The 26,932-nt window shown below is 43.3% G+C and overlaps 1 protein-coding gene across 1 annotated transcript in view; it reads right to left on the bottom strand.

Annotated features, from left to right (window-relative positions):
- NAALADL2 (N-acetylated alpha-linked acidic dipeptidase like 2) overlaps positions 1–26,932 on the bottom strand; it is a 1,143,792-nt gene that overhangs the window by 604,038 nt on the left and 512,822 nt on the right. Inside the window, exon 3 of the mRNA XM_040349390.1 lies at positions 6,932–7,193. Coding sequence (XP_040205324.1) covers positions 6,932–7,193 — 262 coding nt within the window. The remainder of the gene's footprint in view (positions 1–6,931; positions 7,194–26,932) is intronic.

Below are 26,932 nucleotides of genomic sequence, written 5' to 3'. Positions count from 1 at the left end.
TGGATCACTAAATTTCCTGAACAGTGAACTATCTTTGATCTATTACTAGACACTGATGGTCCCATTTGGTGTAGATGTTATTATTATTATTATGAGTTATTTGTGTTTCATTTTCTTTTCATTTCATCTCAATATTTTGTTTTATTTTGTTCCCTTTGTTTCTGTGTTTATTTTACTTAATCAGTATTTCTATTTGATGAGTCCTGTTGGGACTCCTTTAAAAGTTCCTATGCTACTGCGGACTGTGTGGTGGGTGGCTGGCGTCCGCCTAGGGGTCCGTCTGTCTTTGGCGGGGGCCTGGGGGCGGGCGGTCGCCATCCGCCTGCAGGGATAGACGTGGGCAGATTGGCGTGGTGTTATAGGGATTGTCCTTAATGATGTACATGTTATTGCCGATATGTTCCTATGTAGGGGACCGTGGCTGCACATTGTGCAGTAGGATGCGCGGTCTCCGACACACAACTTTTTTCTTTTCTTTTTTATTATCCTCAACACGCGGTGAGGCATGTCGGACTGCTATGTATCACAGTTTCCATGACCAATACTGTATGCAAAATGAAGTTAATAGCTATGTTATTGTCTACCTCTGTATGTGGCATATTTCTAATAAAAACATTTGAAAAGAAAGACACATGGAGGAGGAGAGCAAAATAAATCCCAAGAAATTCTTTAAGTATGTAAACAGTAAAAAAGGGAGGACAGACCATATTGACCCCATAAAGAATGAGGAAGGACATCTGGTTACAAAGGATGGGGAGATGGCAAAGGTATTGAATTTATTCTTCTCATTCTCCACTGGGGAATCGGGGGGCTTCAGTAACCAAAATTGCAGAGTCCATCCTCATGACACATCACAGGAAGTATTAACAGAGGACAGAATTAAAATTAGACTTGGGAAACTTACCATTAGTACATCACTGGGACCAGATGGCTTGCACCCGAGGGTACTTACGGAACTCAGTCAAGTAATTGCCAGACCATTGTTCCTAATTTTTACTGACAGTCTACTGACTGGAATGATACCAGCTGATTGGAGAAAAGCCAATGTAGCACCAATATTTAAAAAGGACCCACAATACATCCCTGGGAATTATGGACCAGTTAGCCTAACATCAATAGTATGTAAGCTCTTGGAGGGGATGATAAGGGACTATATACAAGATTTTAGCAATGAGAACAGTATCATTAGCAGTAATCAGCATGGATTCATGAAGAATCGTTCCTGCCAAACCAATCTATTAACCTTCTATGAAGTTGCCATCTAGATAAAGGATGGACCGTAGATGTGGTGTATCTTTATTTTGCAAAATACTTTGGCACAGTTCCCCATGAACGTTTACTGTACAAAATAAGGTCTGTTGGCATGGACCATAGGGTGAGTACATGGATTGAAAACTGGCTACAAGGGCAAGTTCAAAGGTTGGTGATAAATGGGGAGTACTCAGAATGGTCAGGGGTGGGTAATGGGGTCCCCCATGGTTCTGTGCTGGGACCAATCCTGTTTAATTTGTTCATAAACGACCTGGAGGTTGAGGTAAACAGTGCACTCTCTGTATTTGTGGACGATACTAAGCTAAGCAGAGCAATAACTTCTCCACATGGCAAATAAAGTTCATTGTAGAAAAATGTAAAACAATGCATTTGGAGGACAAAAATACAAATGCAATCTATACATTGGGGGGAGAACCTCTGGAGGAATCTAGGATGGAAAAGGAACTGGGAGTCTTAGTAGATAATATGCTCAGCAATGGCATGCAATGTCAAGCTGCTGCTAACAAAGTAAACAGAATATTAGCATGCATTAAAAAGGGGAATAACTCCAGCGATAAAACAATAATTCTCGAGCTCTACAAGACTCTGGTCTGGCCGCACCTAGAGTATGCTGTCCAGTTCTGGGCACCAGTCAGTCCTCAGGATGGATGTACTGAAAATGGAGCGAGTACAAAGAAGGGCAACAAAGCTAATTAAGGGTTGGGAGGATATTAGTTATGAGGAAAGGTTGCGAGCACTGAACTTATTCTCTCTGGACAAGAGACTTGAGAGGGGATATGATTTAAATTTACAAATACCATACTGGTGACCCCACAATAGGGATAAAACTTTTTCATGGAAGGGAGTTTAACAAGAGACGTGGCCACTCATTAAAATGAGAAGAAAAGAGGTTTAACTTTAAACTACGTAGAGGGTTCTTTACTGTAAGAGCAACAAGGATGTGGAATTCTCTTCCACGGGAGGTGATCTCAGCAGGGGGCATAGATGGTTTCAAGAAACTATTAGATAAGCACCTGAACGACCACAACATACAGGGGTATACAAGGTAATACTGACATATAAGCGCACACATAGGTTGGACTTAATGGACTTGTGTCTTTTTTCAACCTCACCTACTATGTAACTATGTAACTATGTATGTAAGAGCAAGCGTGTTTCCTCCAATTCCTGTGCTGTCTTAAGTGCCTGTAAATGTTTATGTTGGGCTTCCAGCTTACGAATCTTATCAATAGTTCCACTACTAGAGTTTGGCTTTCTTTTTTCCTTCGAGCTGCTATGAAATACAAATGGGCTCTTATGACACATTTGTGTGCCTCCAATTGCATTATATAGGGAACATCTGGGGTGTCATTTTGGCAGAAAAAATTGCCAATCTCCTTTGGGTAAAGGGTTCGCCAAGCATCGTGCAATGGAAGAGAAGCCAACTGGAGTTTGATCTGACAAAGGGTAGAACATGGTAGAACAGATGCACCATTGGAGGTATCAATCAAAGGATTGAGGAGGACATTAAAGTCACCCCCAAGAATTAAGAGGCCAATCTAGAAGAGCATGCATTTCGTAATGACATCTTGCAGAAAAGTTACCTGTTTGGAATTAGGGCAGTACATAATTGTCAATGTCACTGGTCTGTTCTTCCAGGTTCCTTTTAAAAATATGAATCTACCCTCAGGCCTAGTACACACGAGAGGATTTATCCGCGGATACGGTCCAACGGACCGTTTCCGCAGATAAATCCTCTCGAGGATTTCCGCGGATTTGGATCCGATGGAGTGTACTCACCATAGGATCGAAATCCACGCCGAAATCCCATCGCGATGACGTGTCGCGCCGTCGCCGTGATGAAGACACGGCGACGTGCGCGACGCTGTCATATAAGGAATTCCACGCATGCGTCGAATCATTACGACGCATGCGGGGGATCCATTCGGACGGATTGATCCGGTGAGTCTGTACAGACCAGCGGATCAATCCGTTGGGACGGATTCAAGCGGATAGATTTTAAAGCATGTCTTCAAATTTTTATCCGCTTGAAATCCATCCCAGGGGATAAAAATCAGCGGAAACAGATCCGCTGGATTGTACACACCAGGGGATCTATCCGCTGGAGCTGGTCCGTGGATCAATTCCAGCGGATGGATCCTCTCGTGTGTACGGGGCCTCAGGGTCCAGCAATTGATCTGTTAGATGAAATGACAGTGATTTAGACAGCAGAATCGAGACTCCCTTTGTCTTGGAGTCCGCACAGGTAGCAGTGTGTTTTTTGCAAAGAAACGACTTGTGCCCTATGGTGATGTGCTTCTGCAAAAAGGCTTCTACGCTTCTCGGGAACATTAAGACCTTTAATGTTGAGAGAGTAGACTTTGAGAGAGAGAGGAGCTGAGCAATTTGGGTTACAAGGCATGTTCAAAAACCTAGGTACCTGACTAAATCTGTTCACTAAGGTCAATCACCAAGCGGTCTGGATGAAGAGGGCAGTTGTAAAAAAAAAAAAAAAAAAAAGAGGAGGCAAGAGAAAAAAAAGGGGGGAGAGCTATAGGCTGGGATTAAAAGGGAAAATAGGATGAATCCCAGACAAATGTGATTACTTTAAGCCTTGTAGTTCAGTTAGGGTAAATACCCAAAAAGGAAGGGCCAAGTACTCACTAAACACGTATGTCAGTTACCAGAGGTGGATACAGACTTGCTAGTCCATCTAAACAGGAAACTATGGGGGACAAAGGGAAGGAAAAGGTATGCCAGAAAAGTTCAGATGGGAACCTGCCTCTCCAATGTGGGAAACGGGTCTAGCACAGATGTAAATCAACACTGTCGACAACCTAGGTTCTCCACATGATAGGCAGTCAAAATAGGGAGATCTGTAACCTGTTAGGGGTAGGAGGCTGCTGACCGATTACCTCCACCAATAGGTAAGGCATCCGTCAGCTTTACTCTAAACCCCTACCCAGGGTAATAAGGTATTTCACTGTGTGGGCCCTAGAATATTAGTGAAACCTGGTCAGCATTAATGACCAGACTTTATTCTACTGGGAAAGGTCTTCGGCCACAGAGTGTGCGCCAAAATGTATGAGTCTGCTTGTAAGAATTCCTCCCTCTTACCAAATGGCACCCACATTAGGCATATGCAACAGAGCCTAACAGCCAGACCGTAACTTATAATCAACAAAAAACCTGTTATAATATTATATTCTTGAGTCTGAGTAAACTATAACATGCTACAGGAGCACCCAGAAATGTATCAACTGGATTACATCCAGCAATAGACAGGACTTCCAGATCTCATTCTACATCTTTATGTGTACCTTAAGCCAAGGAATTACTTTTAATGTAAAGATGCCGTAGTGAGGTCCTAGGTGAGTGAGCTCTCTGGTTAGCATACGTACAGTATTCAAAAAATAAAATAAAATAAAGCATCAGATTACCATGGCAGAGATCACAATAGCTAAACTTTAAGGATGAGCCAAACACCCCTCGGTTCGATTCGCACCAGAACTTGCGAACAGGAAAAAAAATTGTTGGAACATGCAAACACTGTTAAAGTGGGACACGAACATGAAAAATCAAAAGTGCTAATTTAAAAGGCTTATAACATTGCAATCAGATCACAAAAAGACATCCTTGTCCAACATCAGTATAACATTTATTTGAGTGAGTATTTCAAGCCAAAAATAAAATAGGCCCACTTATCAGACTTCTCATCCCTCTGATGGCCCATTAAACATTTAAAGGGGGGGGGATTCTAGCTGAGTTTGGGCCTTGGAAAAAAAAAACCTCTAGCACTCTGCCTAAATGGAATGAGAAACAAGACATTGGAACACATTTTAAGGGGGGGGGGGGATTCTAGCTGAGTTTGGGCCTTGAAAAAAAAAACTCTAGCACTCTGCCTAAATGGAATGAGAAACAAGACATTGGGACACATTTTAAGGGGGGGCAGAACTACAATGGAGCAGACAAAAAAACAAGTTTCAAACAGACTAGGCTAGGTGTGTTTGGGCCAAGGATATCATACTGGAGAGGTTAGTGAAGGGAAATATGCATGTAGGTCAATAAAGGAGCATTAAAAGCTTACAGCATGCATGGGGACAAAGGGGACATTCACAGCATATTACAATCATGGTAATTAGGGAAGGATGAAAGAAATACAACAGATTAGCATACATTAAATACATAGATTGTGATGTTAAAGGAGAAAACTTACCTTAAGATAGTCCTTCTGCATTACTTGGATAATGGCAGAACACATCTCGGGGATGATGATTCCAAGCGCCTGGGGGGAGATGCCTGTCGAGAACTTGAGGTCCTGCAGGCTTCTCCCAGTCGCCAGGTACCTCAACGTGGCAATGAGCCTCTGCTCGGCAGTGATGGCAGTGATGGCTTGGCGCATCACAGTGTCCTGCCTTGTGATATAGGGGGACAACATATCCAACAGACGGTGAAAAAAAGGGGTCCGTCATACGGAGAAAGTTCCTGAAATCATCAGGGTTATTCTCCTGGATTTCCCACAGCAGAGGCATATGAGAGAATTGGTCACGCTGACGCAACCAATTCTTGGCCCATGAACTTCTCCTCACCCTGTTCATGGCCACAGATCAGGTAACATTACAAAATGCAGAAGCAAGCCCATACGCAGCACGAACTCGAGATTGAGAACGTACTTCCAACATGGCTTCAAACCGGTCGGCTGGTCAGAACGAACTTTAAACAGAACGCACCTAGGAACAGCAAGGCCTATAAAGAACGACCTGAAAAACATAAAACGAGCAGACAGGAACGCACTGCAAAACAGATACAACCTGTATGCAAGCACTGAAAGACAGATACGAACCCACAAGCACAAACTGAACACCAGAAAACGATCTGAAAAACACAGAGACTGAAAAGCGCGAATCTACTCTAACCAAACTTTTACTAACACGCGGTAACACAAAATCAGCAAAAGCAGCCCCAAGGGTGGCGTCATTGGATTTGAACTTCCCCTTTATAGTGCCATTGTACGTGGTGTACGTCACCGCGTTCTGACATGATCGTTTTTTTAACCGATGGTGTGTAGGCACGACTGATGAAAGTCAGCTTCATCGGATATCTGATGAAAAAATCCATCAGACCGTTTTTATCGGATGAACCGATCGTGTGTATAAGTGAAGAAAAGTCCAAAATTGTGGGAACAGGTGAAATCTACAAATTGGAACAGTAATATCTGTTTAGAAGAGAATTTAACTCACTTTGGGGGAAAAAAAAAACATCCTATATCCTGTGGCATCTACAGAGTAGCAAATACAGAAAAAAGACAAAAAATAATGGACATTGGTTTTAACCATTCCTGACTCTATCCAAAGGGGGGGAAAAAAGTCTTGAATATACTTAAAAAAATACCCTACTTATGTATAATGTACATATATTTTTTATGTAAAACAAATACAATATAAGCTGATATTACCTAATGTAGTTCTGATTTAATGTAAAATAATAATAATAATAATAATAATAATTGTATACCATTATTTACATACAGGCATGTAATATTTTATTGTATATGCTTCATTGCGGAATTAAATAATGCATTGATTGCCATTGCATTACCCCAGACACAGTGTCAGAAGATGGGATGTACCAATTTATGCCTTAATCATATTAAAGGGACAGAGATAAAGAGCCACATTACCTCAAGACTTCCACTGGCAGAATAGGCAGCATATGTGTACAAAAACTCTTCACTTTTGCTCTCTTTACCACAATCCTGTCCACTTGGATAATAGCACTGACCATTCTTCAGAGTAATTGTGTTTGGAAAAGAGCTTGGTAGGTCAAGCAATACTGAATAATTTACAAACTGAATTTCTTTTAAGCCTATTGAAGTCCACAAAAGTGCAATTTTCTTCACTGGGTCTGAGTTTGTTTTATTGACAGAAATCTCTGTGAAATATCTGCAAGGCAAAAAGATATGATTTTTTTTTTTTTTTGCATCTGCAATATAATTAAAAATGTATGATACAGTTTTCTTTATCATAATCCCTGGGCCTTATACAGAAAACAAAACAAGATTTACCTGCTATCCTTTAATTGAAATATTTTTGAAGTAACAAGCATCTAACATCAATATTCTGCTGCGTGGTCTACTTTAAGTAAAGACCATAATATAAAACTCATTTAATCTATAAATAATTAAGCATACTCTAAGGTATAATTTCAGCAATTTTCTTAGTTGTTAGTTGATCTAAAAGAAAATAACAATACAATACTGCTATTGGTACAGAGGCATATACCAATGGGCATATGTAGCACTAGCAAACTATTCATAAATAAACTCCAAATAAATTATTAATTGACGTAAACTGTATACTATAAAGGATTCTCATGTAAGAAAGATGATAAGGATTCAAGGTAAAATCACTCAAATTTCTTCTCTCCTAGTAATTTAATATACATTAAAAATGTTATTTTATTACCACATCCATGTTTATACATAAATTGTGTGGTAACCCTGTACAAACACAGACACGATTATGCTATGTTTGTTAACTAAAGAATTGAAGCCATATTTTGTAAGTGCTAATCAATTTCTTACCTAAAGACTGATCAAAATTAAATAAATCCTGTTATTTTGTTGAAAATATCACAACAAAAAAAAGATAGTCAAAGAGACTTTAAATTGGCACAATATGAGGCAGCTTGTATTAAAAATAACAATATTATTTATCCAATGGTTAAAAATATATAACACGATTACAAGACCCTCTATACCAGGCATGTCCAAAGTCCGGCCCGGGGGCCAATTGCGGCCCGCGTTCTGGTTTAATGTGGCCCCCCTGGTAACTTGGATATAAATATCTTTTGTGGCCCCCCAGGGCCACAAAATATATATACTGTATTTATTGACACTGCCTCGGATGGGACAAGAAGGGAGGCGGGATGAGTGCCGTCAGATTACATACAAGAGAATCTCCTATTTACTCTGCGGCATCTGTAATAGGAAGTCCTGTCTCCTGGGCTGCCATTGGATGATCGTTCTTTCTATCATAGGAGTCGGGACTTTGTATTAAAGAGGCTGCTGTGTAAACAGGAGATTCTCCTATATGCATTCTGTTGACGCTCGTCCCAGCTCCCTCCCTGTCCCATCCGAGGCTGCAGATGGGCATCGATCAGGCTGCACTGATGACAATGGTGAGGCTGCATTCATGGCACTTGTGAGGCTGCATTTATGGCAATGGTGAGGCTGCATTCATGGGTACTGATTAGGCTGCATTCATGGGCACTGACCCTTATTTTGCTTCACAGTTTTTAATAAAAAAAAAAAATGTTGTCTGAAACTTACCTCTGCCCCGTACAGATGAGCGGACAGTCCGATGAAAACGGTCCGCCGGACTGTTTTCATCGAACATGTCCGCTCGGAGATTTCGGTCTGATGGTTGTACACACCATCAAACAGAAATCCGCGTGGACAGACATTGCGGTGTCAATGCTTCCACGCATGTGTTGAATCACTTCAACGCATGCGAGGGATGGCGGCCCAGCGGACATGTCCGGTAAGTCGTACAGACGACCGAACATGTCCGACGGACAGGCTTCCAGCGGACATGTTTCTTAGCATGCTAAGAAACATTTGTCCGCTGGAAACCTGTCCGATCCGCCGGACATTTGTCCGGTCGGCCGTACACACGACCGAACATGTCTGCTGAAACTGGTCAGCCGACCAGTTTCAGCAGACATGTTCGGTCGTGTGTACGAGGCCTTAAAGTGAAGGTGCATGTTATACACCGATAAATACAGTATATCCAAATAACAGGCCCAAGCTCATCTCTTCCCCACACACAGCCACAAAGTTAAGAGAATTATTGTTGGGCAGTGTATTGGTGCTCAGACGAGCACACTTAGACCGAATTTTAATGGTTCAAAGAATTTCAGGCAAAATGGTCGGCCCTCACGCATATTCAAGTCATCAAATCTGGCCCTCTTTGAAAAAAGTTTGGACACCCCTGCTCTATACATATAACAACCAATAGGTACCCAACCCAGTTATAGAGATTCACATCTTACCAATAAATATTATATTAGTATTGTAAGGTCTATAAGTTGCTTTATAGCTTATGGTATAGGCGTGGGTGTCAGGAACAATGGTCACAATCACTCAATTCTAGAAAGTGAATGCTCAGGACTGGTTGGGTGGGTGCTGTTTTAAAGTTCAAAATACAGACAATGTGTAAATATATTGCATGCTTTAAAAAAACACAACATTTACAGTATGTTCATATATTTTTTCATTTATATATATTGTAGCAGAGCATCCCAGAGAGAGCATTCGAAAAGTCCTGTTCGGGGTTTATACATCTCCCAGGCTCCTCTCATATACATTCAGGGATCTCTGATCCAGTATCCAGTTCAGGTGTTGTTCCTCTCTCCCAAGTCAATTTAGGCTCACCTGAGCAGACAGACTTGGCTCTGCCTGGGAAACACAGATAGTGCTGATCTGTGAGAGCAAGAAGGTTGGTGGAAAACTGTTAAGCAGTTTGTGTGGAAGCTACCAAGCTGTAGTTAGGGCCTGTATATATCGTATAGTTAAACCCGAGACACGGCTAGGTTTTTGTTTAACTATTTTTGTTCTGTTTGTTTTTTCTGCACACTGTACAGCACCTGTAAATAGACTTTGTACATAGCATCAATAAACACCGCATTGTGTTTCACTTATCCTATGGACTTGGTATCTGTGCCTGCTCATCCCAGGGAGCTTTTGTACCTGCTACCTATCCCCCAGGTTACAATATATATATATATATATATATATATATATATATATATAACCAGCATGCTTGCCTGGTCAGGATTGGACACAGGGAGTGGATGGTGTGGTGGTGTGATGGTGTAGTGGGCAACACAGTTTTGGATCAGGGTGGCAAGGTATGCGCTTCATCTCGATTTGGAGGGTCCTTGATTGAGATTGCCCTTACTTGTCCCCCCCCCCCCCCCGGCAAGGCTCTTTGGGGTAGGATATTGTGTATTACCATCTAACCTTTGGAATTGCCAAACCCTCTAATGTTAAAGGGCCCTGATGATTTCATTTTCAGCTATCAATCTGCAGGGTAAGACACAGTCATCTTTGAGTGAGTTAAAGATATATGGACTAGAACAATCTGAACAATTTATTTACTGTTATATCTTTTTAGAGCTTGCACGGCTCTGATATTATTGGATGGTTTGTGAACTTACTTCTTTGTCTGTCCGGGTTCTGTGTTTGTGGGGGGGTTGGATTTCCCCCCCTTCCCTGTGTCCACCAATGAAATTTACACCATCCACTCCCTGTGTCCAAACCTTACCAGACAAGAATACAATTTATATATAAAATTATTTAAATGAAATATATATGAACATACTGTAATTGTTGTGCTTTTTAAAAACATGCAATATACTTACACATTGTCTGCATTTTGAACTTTATAACAGCACCTACCCAACCAATCCTGAAGAAGCGAGATTTTTTTGTTAACAAATGTTGACTTTCCAGAATAGAGTGATTGTGGACATGCTTATACGCTTATACCATAAGTTATACAGCAAGTTATAATGGCCTAAACAATTGTTATTGAAATATATTGAATCTGTATATCCAAAATACAATTTCACTGAACATTTTTTATAGAAAACCTCATTTTTTTCTTATGTAGGTTGAATAGAAAAATTATGACCACATTTGTTTTGATTAACTATGTTCCATCATGAACTATGCTGTAACCATCATACTGACTTCAGACTTCCTCCAGGTAGCAGAAGGATAGAATTTCAAGCACAGAGTTATGGTATGGGGGGAATTTATTTTTGCAGGTGTAGGAAAACAGCAGCATATTGCCTCTGCCTGAATACAGAATATCAAACCCACCATGATTCATCTGCAGTAACACTGGTCAGTCAGTACTACAGTTATCTAAAGGTTCATATGAGGTATGAGCTCACTGTACAGTACTTATTTAGAGCAGAACTAGGAAATATTGTTTTCTAAAGAGTTTAGGTCTAGGTAAACTGCCTTCATTTTTAGCAGTGAACCCTATATAGCTACAATTTATACTTACAATTTTTTTTTCTATGTTGTTTATTTTCAAGGTTTTACAATAACATAACAGAAGGTATTCAAATGTGTCAACTGAAAGTGGAGATATGTGGGTACTTTATTATTACCCCAATTATTACAGTTGTATTATATTATCTTGCAACTTGCAACAATACGTTGATCACAGTATATCAAAGTTCAGATACAAAAATGTCCATTAATTTTCAAGTAAAGAAAAATAGAAATAAATGTAACTATTAAACCATTTGTTTATCTTTTTATTATGTAGTGTGGGGCAAGTGGTGCAATGTCAGAATGAGCATCTGAAATGTATGATTTTGTGTGCTTGCTGGTTTGTGGGAATATGTCATGACTGAATTTTAGGCCTATGAGAAGCTCTTTTTCTGCCACATGCACATTTCGTACATTTTACCTTTTTGTATGATTATAAGCATATCTATTCACTTCAAACTGTGGAGTCTGAAGGAAGGACCCCTTACTATAAAAAACAGAATTATAAAAAATAGGAGAAAATTAGGATAGAAAAGGGGAAAAGGGTGCAGAGGAAAGAAGGGATGAAAGGGAGAAAAGAATTACAACTCCTTCTTATAATAGCCCTCCATATGAATTGGGTGAGTAGATCAGTAAAGAGAGTCTGCAAGTATAAAGGTAATTGAGTCAGGAATATACTCTACTCGCTATCCCTTCATTTTAATTTATTTATGGGATTCTGATTCTGGAATGTTGTCCAGGCAAAACATGTATAAATAAATTTTATAAGCCTACACTGTTTGAAGTGGAGGATTAATTCCCTTTCATGGATATTTATTCTTTGTAATCTATTTATTTGATCAAGACTGTTGCTGACGTCCAGTGTCTAGGGATTACAGCGAGGGCTGCATAAATAGGTTGTTGTAGGAAGGTCTTTGTGCAGTGTTGTACTGATTCAAATCTGACATGTAAAAGATACATTTTGGGTGTGTAGAATATGGAACACCCAGTGAATTGTGTTAGTAGTGTATGCATTTTTTCCATTCATTTTGTATTTCAAGACCAGAAAATAGAATCTATACCACTGTTGTATCTCCAACTAACTGAGGATATACAGTATGTGGGTTGATCGTATGTACAATTACAAAATTGAGGTACCAGAAAGACAACATTTTATAGTTTATTTTCCTGGTTATAAGCACCAGAAGAGAACTTATGTGCAATTGTACAGATATTCTGCCATCAGTCTTCCATGAATTTAGTATGTACCTAACATTTCCCATCTTTGTTTAAAAGGTTGACTTTGGGTGACATCCATTTCCCTAAGGTTGAAATAAATCCAAGATATTAAATAGTTTTTGTGCCGCTACCTGAATTAATCTTCTCAATTAACATTAGAGCATGGTTATACTTGGGCCTATTTGATGGTCATTTTAAGTAGAACTAAAGGCAAAACACAGTTGCATAGTTAATAAAACATAAAGTGTAGCGCTAAATATAAGTGAATATGAGATTGGATATGTTGAAAATAGTCCAATCATAAATAGACGTATGAGTGAAATAAGATGAGATATCCACATACACAAAAAATAACTGAAAAAAAGTCTCTACTAAATAGATCCTTGGAAACAGTTCATAATTGGTAATTGTGCAAACATTGAAGTGACTAATCTTCACAGATAGGAGATGAAAAAATCCAGCACCGAAGTGGATGGAGGCTTACCAGAAACCGTGGACCCAAAATAGGCTTATACCTAATGGGTCATACACGCTTGAGATTGACGATACCCAGCAGGAAGATGAAGTCCAGTGCAGGATGAGGAAAAGAGCAACTTGGAGTCAGCTTGAGATGTATTATATGGAAATAGAATCTGATGATGATTGTTTAGATCGAAACGCGTCGGGAACCTGCTGACATTACTGCCTATTGTTATATGCCTGATACAAGTGCTGAAAATGTGAGTGTAACTTTTAAACTTTGCTGTCAAGTAAACATTTTTAAAACGGATTTACACTATGTGCATCTTTGCCTTCTTTCTCCTTCCTTGCATTGAATTGAGTGTCTGAACCTCCCTATGGATCCGAGTTTATAATACATCTCAAGCTGACTCCAAGTTGCTCTTTTCCTCATCCTGCACTGGACTTCATCTTCCTGCTGGGTATCGTCAATCTCAAGCGTGTATGACCCATTAGGTATAAGCCTATTTTGGGTCCACGGTTTCTGGTAAGCCTCCATCCACTTCTGTGCTGGATTTTTTTCATCTCCTATCTGTGAAGATTAGTCACTTCAATGTTTGCACAATTACCAATTATGAACTGTTTCCAAGGATCTATTTAGTAGAGACTTTTTTTCAGTTATTTTTTGTGTATGTGGATATCTCATCTTATTTCACTCATACGTCTATTTATGATTGGACTATTTTCAACATATCCAATCTCATATTCACTTATATTTAGCGCTACACTTTATGTTTTATTTGTTTGTTTTTTTTCAGGATTGATCTATCCTGTGGTGTTGGCTGCAATTTGTATGGTTAGTTTAGTAGCGCGGTGTTGGTTATACTAATTAGTATAACATTTCCTCAAAACACAGTTGCATAGTTAGTCTGGTTGAAAAAAGACACATGTCTATCTAGTTCAACCAATAAAAGGGGAAAAAAGTTACAATCCTAAATACACAATCCTTTCCCCAGTTGAACCAGAGGAAGGCAAAAGAAAAAAACAGCAAAGCATGATTCAATTTGCTCCAGCAGGGGAAAAAAAATCTTCCTTATACCCAAATAGGTATTTGGACAATCCCTGGATCAAATTTACCTATTAGTATCCAGTTATATTATATACATTTAGGAAAGAATCCAGGCCTTTTTTTAAAAAAATCTCTGAACTGGACAAAACCAGCTCTTGAGGGAGTTAATTCCACATTTTAACAGCTCTTACTGTGAAAAAGCTTTTCTATATTTGGAGAATACATTTTTTTTTTCTCCAGATGTAAAGAGTGCCCTCTTGTCCTTTGCGATGACCCTAAAATAAATAACTCAACACCAACTTTGCTTTATGGACCACTTATGTACTACTCATGCTTCTTATCAGTTTGGTTGCTCTTCTCAGCACTCTCTCCAGTTCCCAAGGTTTGCCTTTTTGTGAACTGGTGCCCAAAATGTAACTGTATATTTCCTACTAATGATGTGTACAGGGGTAACTTTGTACATGAAAACCTTTTTTTTTTCATTTTGGATAGAGTATTTGAGGGTTATAACCCCTGTCAGTTTGTTTGCCATCTATGTCCCATTGGGGAGATGTACCTTCATTATCTGTCCCATAGCAAAAACAAGTGAGAGAAATTCCCTCTAAAGTGAAGGAATTCTTGGTTGTCACCAGGGTCACCAGAACTAATGTCCCCACTGGAAGATTTTCCCTCCATTACTGTTCTAGGAACAACCCAACATTGGGGATTTCCTTTTACTTTCACTTATGATGATACTGGTAAACAGGACAAATAGAGCGGGTGAATCCCTAACAGGGCAGAGGTTACTGTCTTGTTGAGTATTAGTGTCAGGAAGCTAGTTGTTAGGTAATTTGGACTGGGTATAACCTCTAATCCTATATCTAATAGGTACGATGCCCGGTGGGTGTGGAGAGGTGACTCAGTGTACATCTTGCGGCATGTATGCGTTCCTTGACCATTTGATCGAGGGCGATTACTGCTGTGCAAAATATAAGCACATTGTTTCTGAATCTGGGGAAGCAACTGTCAGCACTGGGAAGACCCTCCACAGAGCTGGGAACGTACCCAGCAGGTGAGGACAGGGGCCAGCACAGAGGTGGGTGGAGACAAAGAGGTGAAGGCACTAGAAAATTGTAGATGGGTGACAGTCAGGAAGGGTAGAGGGGGAAGTGCCAGGGAGGTCAATCCAGGGCTAAAACATCCCAATAAGTATGCTCCATTGAGTGACATTGGTGAAACCAGTCAGGGACCAGCACTGCTGGAGTTGAGGCACTCTCCTAGCTCCTGGGGGAAGAACTCATCCAGTGACAATGGGAGGGAAGCGAAGGGAAAGGAAAGATAAATTCTGGTGGTAGGGGACTAAATTCTTAGAAGGACAGAGAGGCCAATCTGTAACAAAGACCTGAAGCGCCAAACTGTATATTGTCTATCGGGCGCTCTGGTTCGGCACATCACAGATCTGGTGGACAGATTACTGGGAGGGTTTGGGGAAGACCCAGCTGTCATGGTGCACGTTGGCACCAATGACAAAGTCAGAGGCAGATGGCGTGTCCTAAAGAACGATTTTAGGGACTTGAGAGCACAATTGAGGAAAAGGACCTCCAAGGTAGTATTCTCAGGAATACTACCGGTACATCGAGCCACACCAGAAAGGCAGAGGGAGATTAGGGAAGTAAACAAGTGGCTGAAAAGCTGGTGTAGTAAAGAGGGGTTTCGGTTCCTGAAGGACTGGGCTGAACTTCTCAGTCGATAACCAGTACTATAGAAGGTACAGACTGCACCTAAATGAGGAGGATGCAGATCAGCTGGGAATGAAGATGGCCAAAAAGTTAGAGGGGTTTTTAAACTAGGCAATGAGGGGAGGGTCCAGAGATAGTCAGCGTGGAACATATTTGAGAGGGTACTATTAGGGGCATTAGTGGTAGGGTAACCAAAGCACATAAACCCAAGGTAAGTATAGTAGCAAGTCGTGGTTGCAATCTCGGAACACCTAAGAGTATAGTATGTGACCAGTCAAAATATATTAATGCATTAAAGTGTTTGTTCACCAATGCCAGAAGTTTTCCAAGCAAAATAGGTGAGTTGGAAGCTCTGGTGCATCAGGAGAGCTATGATGTAATCGGTATTGTTAAAACATGGATTCATTCCTCACATAACTGGGCTATTAATATTCCTGGCTATGCGCTCTTTCTGAAAGACAGGGTCTGTCTCTATGTGAGAAGTGATCTCAAAGCGAGTGTGAAAGAGGACCTGGTGGATGGAGAGTGTGATGAGTCTGAAGCATTATGGATGGAACTGCATACAGATGTGCGTAGTTCAAAGTTAATCATTGAAGCTTGTTATAGACCACCCAATGTTAATGAGGAGGTGGAGACTCAGCTCCTTGCACAGATGGAAAGGGCTGCAAGGGCTGGGACGGCCATAATAATGGGGGATTTTAACTATCCAGAAATTGGTTGGAATAATTGCACTGCTGGGACAGTTAACGGGCAAAAATGTCTAAACCTATTACAGGACAATTTTATGGTCCAGTTTATTTGAGGTCCCAACTAGGAATGATGCTCTGTTGGACCTGGTAATCTCAAACCGTGCAGAGATTATTACTAATGTTCAGATAAAGGAACACCTGGGTAGCAGTGACCATAACATGATTTCATTTGATGTTAACTGTAAGCAAAAATCACATACGGGAAAGATAAAAACACTTACCATATTTAACGGCGTATATCGCGCACTTTTTTCCCCTGAAATTCAGGGCAAAATTGTGGGTGCGCGATATACGCCGATACCCGCTTCCCGCACCAAGTTTGAACCACTGCGCCGGCATATACCGAGCGCAGTACACTCGGGTATAGTCGGGCAGGTTCGGCTCCTCTCGCGGTCACGTCCTGGACGTACAACACGCACAGGACGTGACCGTGAGAGGAGCCGAGCCTGCCCGACTATACCCGAGTGTACTGCGCTCGGTATATGCCGGCGCAGTGGTTCAAACTCGGCGCGGGAAGCGGGGAGGACACTGCAGAAGGATGCCAAACCCGACGAGGAGGACACCACCGAAGCCGCAGATGGACGCCGGACCGGACGAGGCGGCCGATGGACGCCGCGCAAGACACCAAAACTGTAAGTACTAAAATCTTTTTTTTACAGGAATGCGGGTCCACTTTAGGGGTGCACGCTATATGCCGGAGCGCGCAATACCCTAATAAATACGGTAATTTCAAGAGAGTAAATTTTCCAAGCATAAGGGCTGCTCTCCAGGACTTAGACTGGGAGAGAATATTGGCATCAATGGGCACAGAAATGTGAATTTTTCAAAAAGACTGTGAACTCACTGCAAAGTATATTCCCATGAGCAATAAGTTTAAAAGGCTATAAGAAAAGAGCTTTTAAAAAAATATAAAAAGGAAGGAACACTTGTGTCATTTAAATGTTACAAAGAATATAATAGAATATGTAAAAAAGAAATCAAGGATGCAAAAACTCAAAACGAACGACAGATTGCAGATTGCAAAAGATAGTAGGACAAACCCCAAAAAATTATTCAAATATATTAATAGTAAAAAGGTCAAGTCTGAGCATGTAGGCCCTTTACAAAAAATCTAGAGTGGGTGACTGGGGACAAAGAGAAGGCTAATTTATTAAATACGTTCTTTAGCTCTGTGTATACAAAGGAGCATGGGGGAGCTCATGTCCATAATGGGGGTGGTAGTGACACAGCCCCAAATCCACAATGGTTCAAAAGTGATATGGTCCAGAAATATTTAGACAGAAAAAAGGTGGCTAAAGCACCTGGACCCTTGCATCCTAAAAGAATTGAGCCATTGTATCTAATTTTTAGGGACTCATTAATGACAGGAATAGTACCACTGGATTGGCGCAGGGCCAATGTAGTGCCTATATTTAAAAAGGGAACAAAGTATTTACCAAGTAACTATAGACCTGTTAGTTTAACTTCTATAGTTGGGAAGATGCTGGAGAGATTAGTAAAAGACCACATAGACGAGTTCTTGCTGGAAAAAAATATTTTAAGCACAGACAACATGGATTCATAAAAGACAGAAGTTGTCAGACAAACCTAATTTCTTTTTATGAAGAGGAAAGTAAAACCTTGGACAGAGGCGTGGCTGTGGACGTGGTATACTTGGATTTTGCAAAAGCGTTCGATACAGTTCCCCACACACGGCTAATGTGTAAGGTACAGTCTACAGGCTTGGAAATATCAGTTTTTAAATGGATAGAAAACTGTCTAAAAGACATAATTCAGAGAGCCGTGGTTAATGATTCTTACTCTGAATGGTCTAAGTTTATCGGTGGTGTACCCCAAGGTTCAGTGTTGGGACCCTTACTTTTTAATATTTTTCAAAATGATATTGGGTCTGAGATCAAAAGTACCATTTCTGTCTTTGCAGATGACACTAAGCTATGCAGTGGAATAATGTCCTTACAGGATGTCTCCAATTTACAAACCAACCTCAATGCTCTGTCTAATTGGGTGACTATGTGGCAGATGAGGTTTCATACATACTAGGGGGAGTACAACTGGGGGAGCCATAATGGAGAAGGATCTGGGGGTTTTGGTAGATCATAAGCTCAATAATGGCATGCAATGCCAAGCTGCGGTTTACAAAACGAGCAAAGTATTTTCTTGTATTAAGAGAGGTATGGACTCCAGAGAGAGAGATATAAGAGAAAGTGCAGAGAAGGGCAACCAAACTAATAAGAGGCAAGGAGGAGCTCAGCTTTGAGGAAAGATTAGAGGAACTGAATTTATTCACCCTTGAGAAGAGGAGAATAAGGGGTATATGATGTACAAATATATAAGGGGTCCATATAGTGAACTTGGTGTTGAGTTATTCACTTTACGGTCAACACAAAGGACAAGGGGCACTCTTCACCATCTTTCCCTCACTTTTCTCACCAGTCCCTCATTATATGGGCTGTGTGCACCTGGGCACGCACCCAGCTGGCTATCCACAAGACCTGGACACAGGGTTGGAGATCCCGTCCCACCCAAGTCTCTGAGGCATCTCCAAACTACTGAGGCCCATCTGAAGATAGCAAAACCCGGAGAAATCTGCCAGAGCAGATTTCTCCTCTCAAAATAGCCTTGCAGTCATCTCACATGCAAACTCTGTGTCCTTATTCCATCCCTTGTCATAGCGATAGAGCCTTGCTCTGTCACAACGTCTAGAGGAAAAGAGATTTAATCTCCAAATACGGAAAGGTTTCTTCACAGTAAAAGCTGTGGAAATGTGGAATAGACTCCCTGCAGAGGTGGTTCTGGCCAGCTCAGTAGATTTCTTTAACCACTTCCATACAGGGCACTTATACACCTTCCTGCCCAGACCAATTTTCAGCTTTCAGTGCTGTTGCACTTTGAATGACAATTGTGCGGTCGTGCTAAACTGTACCCAAACTAAATTTTTTTCATTTTGTTCCCACAAATAGAGCTTTCTTTAGGTGGTATTTGATCACCTCTGGGATTTTTATTTTCTGCAAAAAAAATAAAAAAATGACAGATTTTTTTTACGTTTCTGTTATAAAACATTGTAAATAAGTACGTTTTCTCCTTTACTGATGGGCACTGATGGTAATGCACTGACGGCACTGATAAGGCAGCACTGATGGGCACCGATGAGGTGGCACTGATGTAAAGGCATTGATGGGCACTGATGATGGGCACTAATATGCGGCACTGATAGGTGGCATGGATAGGTGGCATGGATGGGCACGGATAGGCAACACGGATGGGCACGGATAGGCGGCATGGATGGGCACAGATAGGCGGCATAGAAGGGCACTGATAGGCGGCATGGATGGGCACTGATAGGCAGCATGGATGGGCACTGATAGGCGGCATGGATGGGCACTTATATGTGGCACTAATGTATGTTGTACTAATGGATGCCAATCAGTGCCAAAAATGCCTGCCAATCAGTGATGCCCATTTTGGGCACTGATTGGTATTCATTGTGGGCACTGATTGGCATTCATTGTGGGCACTGATTGGCATCCTTTTTTTGTAAATTTTCATCCCTGGTGGTCTAGGGTGGCATACCTGTAATGGGCATCCCTGGTGGTCCAGTGGCATCCCTGGTGGTCCAGTGTGGGCATCCTCGGGGGGGCTGTGCTGATAATCATTCAGCACAAACCCCCCCTGTCAGAGGAACAGCCGATCGACTCTCCTCTACTCCTCTGACAGACGCGAGTGAGGAAAAGCCGATTACCGGCTTTTCCTGTTTACATCATGATCAGCCGTGATTGGACAGGGCTGATCATGTGGTAAAGAGTCTTCCTCGTAGACTCCTTACCTAGATCAGGGTTGCGGGGTGTCAGATTGACACCCTGCAACAATGATCGCCGCAATGCGCTCCCCCGTGGGCGTGCAGCGGCTCAATATCCTGAGGACGTCATATGACGTCCAGTCAGGATATTGAAACCACTTTGCCGACGTCAATCTGCAATTGGCGGGCGGCAAGTGGTTAACAAAGGCCTGGATTCTTTCCTAAATGTACATAATATAACTGGGTACTAACATTTATCGGTAAAGTTGATCCGGGGAAAATCTGATTGCCTCTCGGGGGATCAGGAAGGAATTTTTTTCCCCTGCTGTAGCAAATTGGATCATGCTCTGCTGGGGTTTTTCGTCTTCCTCTGGATCAACTGTGGGTATAGAATTGGGTATATGGAATTGTATGATATTATATATATATTTTTTTATGGTTGAACTGGATGGACTTGTGTCTTTTTTCAACCTGACTAACTATGTAACTATATTAGTGTCTCAGTCAACCCTCTATTATGTGCTTTAAGTGCTACCTAACAAATATATGATTAATTTTAATAACACATTTTTTTTCTTTTCACCTAAGATATGATTCAATGGGACTAGAAGATTCTACGTGCTTCCTCAGTGGTGTTTGTTTTGTGAAGGTTAGAAGAGAAAGAGAAAAGATTCATATAAATACTTTGGCAGTGTGTATTATTATGTTTACATTGTATGATTACATTTGTCTTAATAAAAGAAAAGTGATTATAAAAAAATATCATTATGGACCAATATTTTGGTACATTTTGGCTTCAGCATGGGAGACTCTAAAATTTAGATCATGTACACCAGAGGAAAGACCTGTAAGCATGTTAGGCGTGTCTGTGTGAAGAGATTCTCTCAATCACAGCAGTATGTCTGTATGATCAGGTTGTGAGAAGGCAGGAATGTCTTCTAATGAAGGTAATAAATAGTGTTGCTCACGAATATTCGCATTGCGAATATTCGACTCGAATATAGCATATTCGAGAAATCGCGCTATATTTCGAAATTCGCGGTGAATATTCGCAATTCCGAATATTCGATTTTTTACTATTTTTTTTTTTAATCAGATCACATCCTAGATATCTCCATCGACGTCTAAAAGCATTGCTGGTATCATTAGAGACCCTGGGCCGAGTAGCTGAAGCGTTCATTGAATTTTCCAGAAAGATCGCAATGCGATTATTCGGCAAACGCAATATCGCGCGATTATTTTCCTCGCCCCGATCTTCCGCATCAGAGCGATTTTTACAGTTTCATTTTTAAAACAGATCACATCCTAGTGATCTCCATAGACGTCTGAAAGCATTGCTGGTATGATTAGAGCCATTGGGCCGAGTAGCTGAAGCGATCATTTTATATTGCCGAATATTCGCAATGCGAATATTCGGCAATAGGAATATTGCGCGATTATTTGCTCCGCCCTTTTGCATCAGAGCCAATCAGAGTTCTCCTTCCACACTCGTCACAGGTTAGCAACCAATAGGAACCTGCCTGCATGGACATTATATAAGCTCACTCCCAGCACCATTTCATTGCAGATTCAGAAGCTGGCTATAGAGTGTGGAGGCTGTTTCTGTGTTCCTGGTTTCCTGTGTCTTTGTTCTTGATTGATTTAGATCATCACCAGCATTGCTATTTAGTGATTCCAGTGGATCTTTTCCAGTATATCAACTGCTTTTTTCAAAGCAATAGACCCAAGAGCTTTTTTCAAAGCTACGTTTTGTGCTGTTTTGTGCTGTTTTTTTCATTTGTGTTACTGTTTGATCCTGCAATCCTCCCTGTTCAGTTATATTTGCAAGAGATTTCAGAACACATTTTGCTGAGCTTTATAAAAGAGCTTTTCTAAAAGCTAAGTTTTGTTCATCTTGTGTTACTGTTAGATCTTGCAGGTTCGCTGTTCAGTGATATTTGATAGGCATCTCAGTTCAAATTTTGTTTAGTTTTCCCTAAAGAGCTTTTATAAAAGCTAAGTTTTGTGTTCAGTTTAGTTAAATTTTGTGTAGTAAGTGTACACACTGTTAGTGTACATTTATTTCATCTAGCTTAGCTTAGTGTGTGTTTAGTGTCTGTGTTTTGTGTTTAAAAAAAAAAAAAAAAAAAAAAAGTTAGTGTTTGTTTAGTGCTTTTTTTTTTTTCTTTAATTTTGTAGTCCTTGTCTGGTGTACTACTTTTCTTATAGTTTAGTAGCTGTCTGTGTACGTCTTTGTCTGCGTGCCTGTCTTGTAAAAAAAACACAAAAACACATTTTGTTCACATTTTCCCCCCCCAATAAAGTTTACCCCCCCCCACACACATATCAGCAATAATGAGCGGCATCCGTGGCCGTGGCAGCAGGGGTAGGGGAGTTACTCCCAGTGCTGGATCGCTGCCAGCACGGGGTACCTCTCGTGCCCCTACTAGTGGTAGAGGATCGGGTGCAAGGGGAGTACGCCTGATCCGGGAGTTCTTCCCATCGGGCAGCCGCCCGATATTGCCATCTCAGGCTCAAGTAGTGGTGGACTACATGGGGCACAGCAGTGCCACTGAGTCGTCGGTCCCGACTCACAGTAGTACCACCATTACACCGTTGCCTGTACTACCCCCCCCAGCCCCCAAGAGTCCAGCATCTTACTGTTCGACAGCGACAGTGATAGGGATCTCTTGGGGGAGGCCATGCATCAGGCAGACCTCCAGCTCTGTCCTGATGGTCAGGACCTTTTTGAAGGGATGGATGAGGAGGATGGGATACCTGCTGGCAGTATCCCAGAGACATCCCTTCAAACTGGTGCTGCTGTTTTGGTGCAGGAAACAGCAGCACCTAGTCAGACCCAGGCGTGGGTGAGGGGACAGCGGAGCCAGGCTAGAGGCTCCATGTCACGTGGTTCCCTCAGACCAACACATCTCAGCCCTTGGTCTGACATCTCTGGGGGCGAAGAGGGTGACCCATCATGGTTGCCATCTGACGCGTCGGCTCACTACGTCAGTGACGACGGGGAAGGTAGGCACCCTGGTGAAACGGTGCGCCAGGTCACCACCAGGGAGACCATCGTCAGGGTCTCCACTGGTGATGGCAGCAGGAGGTGTCAGGAGGAGGAGCAGCAGCAGCAGCAGCAGCAGCAGGCAGCTCCACCTGTGCGCACCGAATCCCAGCAGGTGCAAGTAAGCGTCACCCCATCTGACAGGAGGGCGGTGCTGAAGTCACCTGTCTGGAATTTCTTTACCCTGGTGGCAGACAACCCTACCGTGGCCATCTGCCGGATTTGTAAAGTGAGGGTGAAGAGAGGGAAGTGTTTGGCTCGGGTGGGTACCACAGCCCTGAACCAGCACCTGAGGATAAACCACTGGGCGTTGTATGACGAGATGAAGCGTGGTGGTGGTAGCAGCGCCACCACCACAAGTGAGCAGGGTACAGCAGCCCCTGCCACATCTTCATCTGTTTCCAGCAGGTCATGCCCCCCCGCTCCCTCTAGTAGAGGTACTGGTACCGGCAGCCAGACCTCTACTTCCACAGCACCCTCCACGTCTGTGTCCCGCACTGCCGTCCGGCGCCAGGCGTCGATTTCAGACGCCTTTGACCGCACCACTCCCTTCCCCCCTGGAGACCGACGTGTGCGTTCCCTCAATGGGCTCCTGGCAAGGGTTATTGCCCAACATCTGCTGCCCTTCAACATAGTTGACAGCAACCCCTTCAGGCAGATGTTGGAGCAGGCCCAACCCCAATGGCGTGTCCCCAGCCGCCATTTCTTTGCCAGGACTGGTGTCCCTGCCCTACACCAGCACATTGTGCAGAATGTAACCCTGTCGCTGGATCACGCTGTCAGCGACAGGGTTCATCTGACAATGGATGGCTGGACCAGCAGGCATGGGCAGGGACGCTACATCAGCTTCACGGCCCATTGGGTTTCCCTCCGAGGCGTCGGTGAGGGATCGTCGGCAACCGATCTTGTGGTGCCGCCCCGGGGTGTCCAGGGGAGAACTGCTGGTCTCCCTCAAGCCACTGTCTCCGCAGCTGCTGAGCCTCCCAGCAAGCGCCCCCGTAGCTACTCAAGTGTGGGGCACGTGCGCTGTCAGGCCGTGCTCCAGCTTGTTAGTTTAGGGGACCGGAGACACACTGCAGAAGAAGTGCTGAAAGCACTTCAAGCTCAGGTCCAGAAGTGGCTGACACCCCGAAGGCTCCAGCCAGGTATGGTTGTCTGCGATAACGGCAGCAACCTACTCGCCGCCCTCCATGCTGGCAGTCTGACGCACGTGCCCTGTCTGGCACATGTCCTCAACCTGGTGGTGCAGAAGTTCCTGCGCACTTATCCAGGGTTGAGTGACATTGTGGCAAAGGCGCGTAGGATTGCCAGCCACTTCAGGCGCTCCCCAACCGCTACCGCGTCCCTGTCCAAATTGCAGCGGAAGTACAATCTGCCCCTTCACAGGCTGATTGTGGACAGTGTGACGCGGTGGAACTCCACCCTCCACATGCTGAAGAGGTTGTGGGAGCAGCAAAGGGCGGTGAGGGAGTACCTGATGGAACTAGGCACTGAGAGGGCTTCACCACAACTCCCTTTCATCGCCTGTGCGCAGTGGGGGCAGATAAACCAGGTCTGCCAAGTGTTGTCCTCCTTCGAGCAGGCGACCAAGATGGTCAGCAGTGAGCAAATTGGCCTCAATAGCGTGCTGCCAATACTGTTCATGCTGGAGAGGACACTAGATCGCCTGCTCGAGGCTGGGGAGAGTGCCTTGGTGGAGCAGGAGGAGTCAGCAATGCTCCACCGAGACCAGGGCCAGGACCAGGAGGAGGAGGAGGAGGAGGAGGATGATGATGAAGAGGAGGAGGAGGTGGTTGCTGGTGTCGTCCCGGAGTCAGGGCCTGGTCAGGAGGGAGAGCCGGTGTTGGGGGCACCGATAGTCCGGGGGTTGGGCATGTCTGAGTTTGACCAGCAGCGCCTCAGGGATGAAGAGTCGCACCTCATTCACCTGGCCAGCATTGAGGAGTCACAGCGGGCTGTGCTCTTCCCCATGGCTGCCCACATGCTGAGATGCCTCAGGAGGGACCCCCGGGTTAAGACCATCAAGACGAGGGATGATTTCTGGATGGCCACCCTTTTGGATCCCAGGTGCAAGGGGAAACTGGAGCAGTTCATCCCAGCCAGCCGGAGGCAGCACCGGATGGAGGAACTGCAGGCAGCCATTGTCAGACGGTTGGAGCAGGCAACTCCCCGGCCTCCAGTTGTCCCCCCTCATCTCACCCAGCAGGTGGCTGCACCCAGCTGCAGCCGAGCAGGGGACCTAATGGAAGAGATGAGGATGTTCTTCCAAACCGAGCGACCCAGTACCACCACCAGCAGCAGCAGCAGCAGTCACCACCAGCGGCTGGCCCACATGGTGGCAGACTACATGGCGTCCGTCGGTGCTTCTGACAGTATGAGCACCGACGACCCCATGGAGTACTGGGTTGCCAGATTGGACACCTGCCGCGAGCTCGCTCAGTATGCGCTGGAGTTATTGTCTTGCCCCCCCTCCAGCGTACTATCTGAGCGGACATTCAGCGCGGCAGGTGGGGTGGTCACGGACAAGAGGACCCGTCTGTCCACAGACTCCGTGGACAGACTCACATTCATAAAGATGAATGAGTCCTGGATCGGCGGTGACTTTCTGGCACCCGTCGTCGGTTCAGGGCGCTGAAGGGTCCCTTGCCATGCATTCCCTGATGAAGCCCCGGACCTGATGTATTTACAGTGCTGAATATAACTATTTCAACATCAGAGAAAATCAATGTTAATATTTGGTACAGTAGGCTTTCTTTGCAATTACAGCGGTCAAACATTTCTTGTAGTTTTACACCAACTTTGCACACACTGGAGGAGGGATTTTGGCCCACTCCTCCACACAGATCTTCTCTACATCAGTCATGTTTCTGGGCTATCGCTGAGAAACACGGAGTTTGAGCTCCCTCCAAAGATTCTCTATTGGGTTTAGGTCTGGAGACTGGCTAGGCCACGCCAGAACCTTGATATGCTCCTTACAGAGCCAATCCTTGGTTATCCTGGCTGTGTGCTTTGGGTCATTCTCATGTTGGAAGACCCAGCCTCGACCCATCTTCAAAGCTCTAACTCAGGGAAGGAGGTTGTTGCCCAAAATCTTGCAATACATGGCCCCGGTCATCCTCTCCTTAATACAGTACAGTCACCCTGTCCCATGTGCAGAAAAACACCACCAAAGCATGATGCTACCACCCAAATGCTTCACATTAGGGATGGCGTTCTTGGCATGGTACTCATCATTATTCTTCCTCCGAACACGGTTAGTGAAATTATGATCAAAAAATTATATTATAGTCTCATCTGACCACATGATTTTCTCCCATGACTCCTTTGGATCAGTCAAGACAATTATGTCAGCAGTTATTTCACACCCTATATACTCTTATTAAGACTGCTGTACATCATGGCAACTCCTGCCCATGTGATATGACTCTGTATCAACTACTACTGTTAATACTACTACTGCTGCTTCAGCTGCTGCTGCCGCCCAGTCAATACACCTATGTCAGCAGTTGTTTAACACTCTATATACTCTTATTCCTACTGCTGTTCATCATGGCACCTCCTGCCCATGTGATATGACTCTG

Source organism: Rana temporaria, chromosome 4 (genome assembly GCF_905171775.1).
Source record: "Rana temporaria chromosome 4, aRanTem1.1, whole genome shotgun sequence".
NCBI lineage: Eukaryota > Metazoa > Chordata > Amphibia > Anura > Ranidae > Rana > Rana temporaria.
The sequence above is the reverse complement of the archived record's forward strand: the minus strand, read 5'-3'. Positions and strand labels throughout refer to the sequence as shown.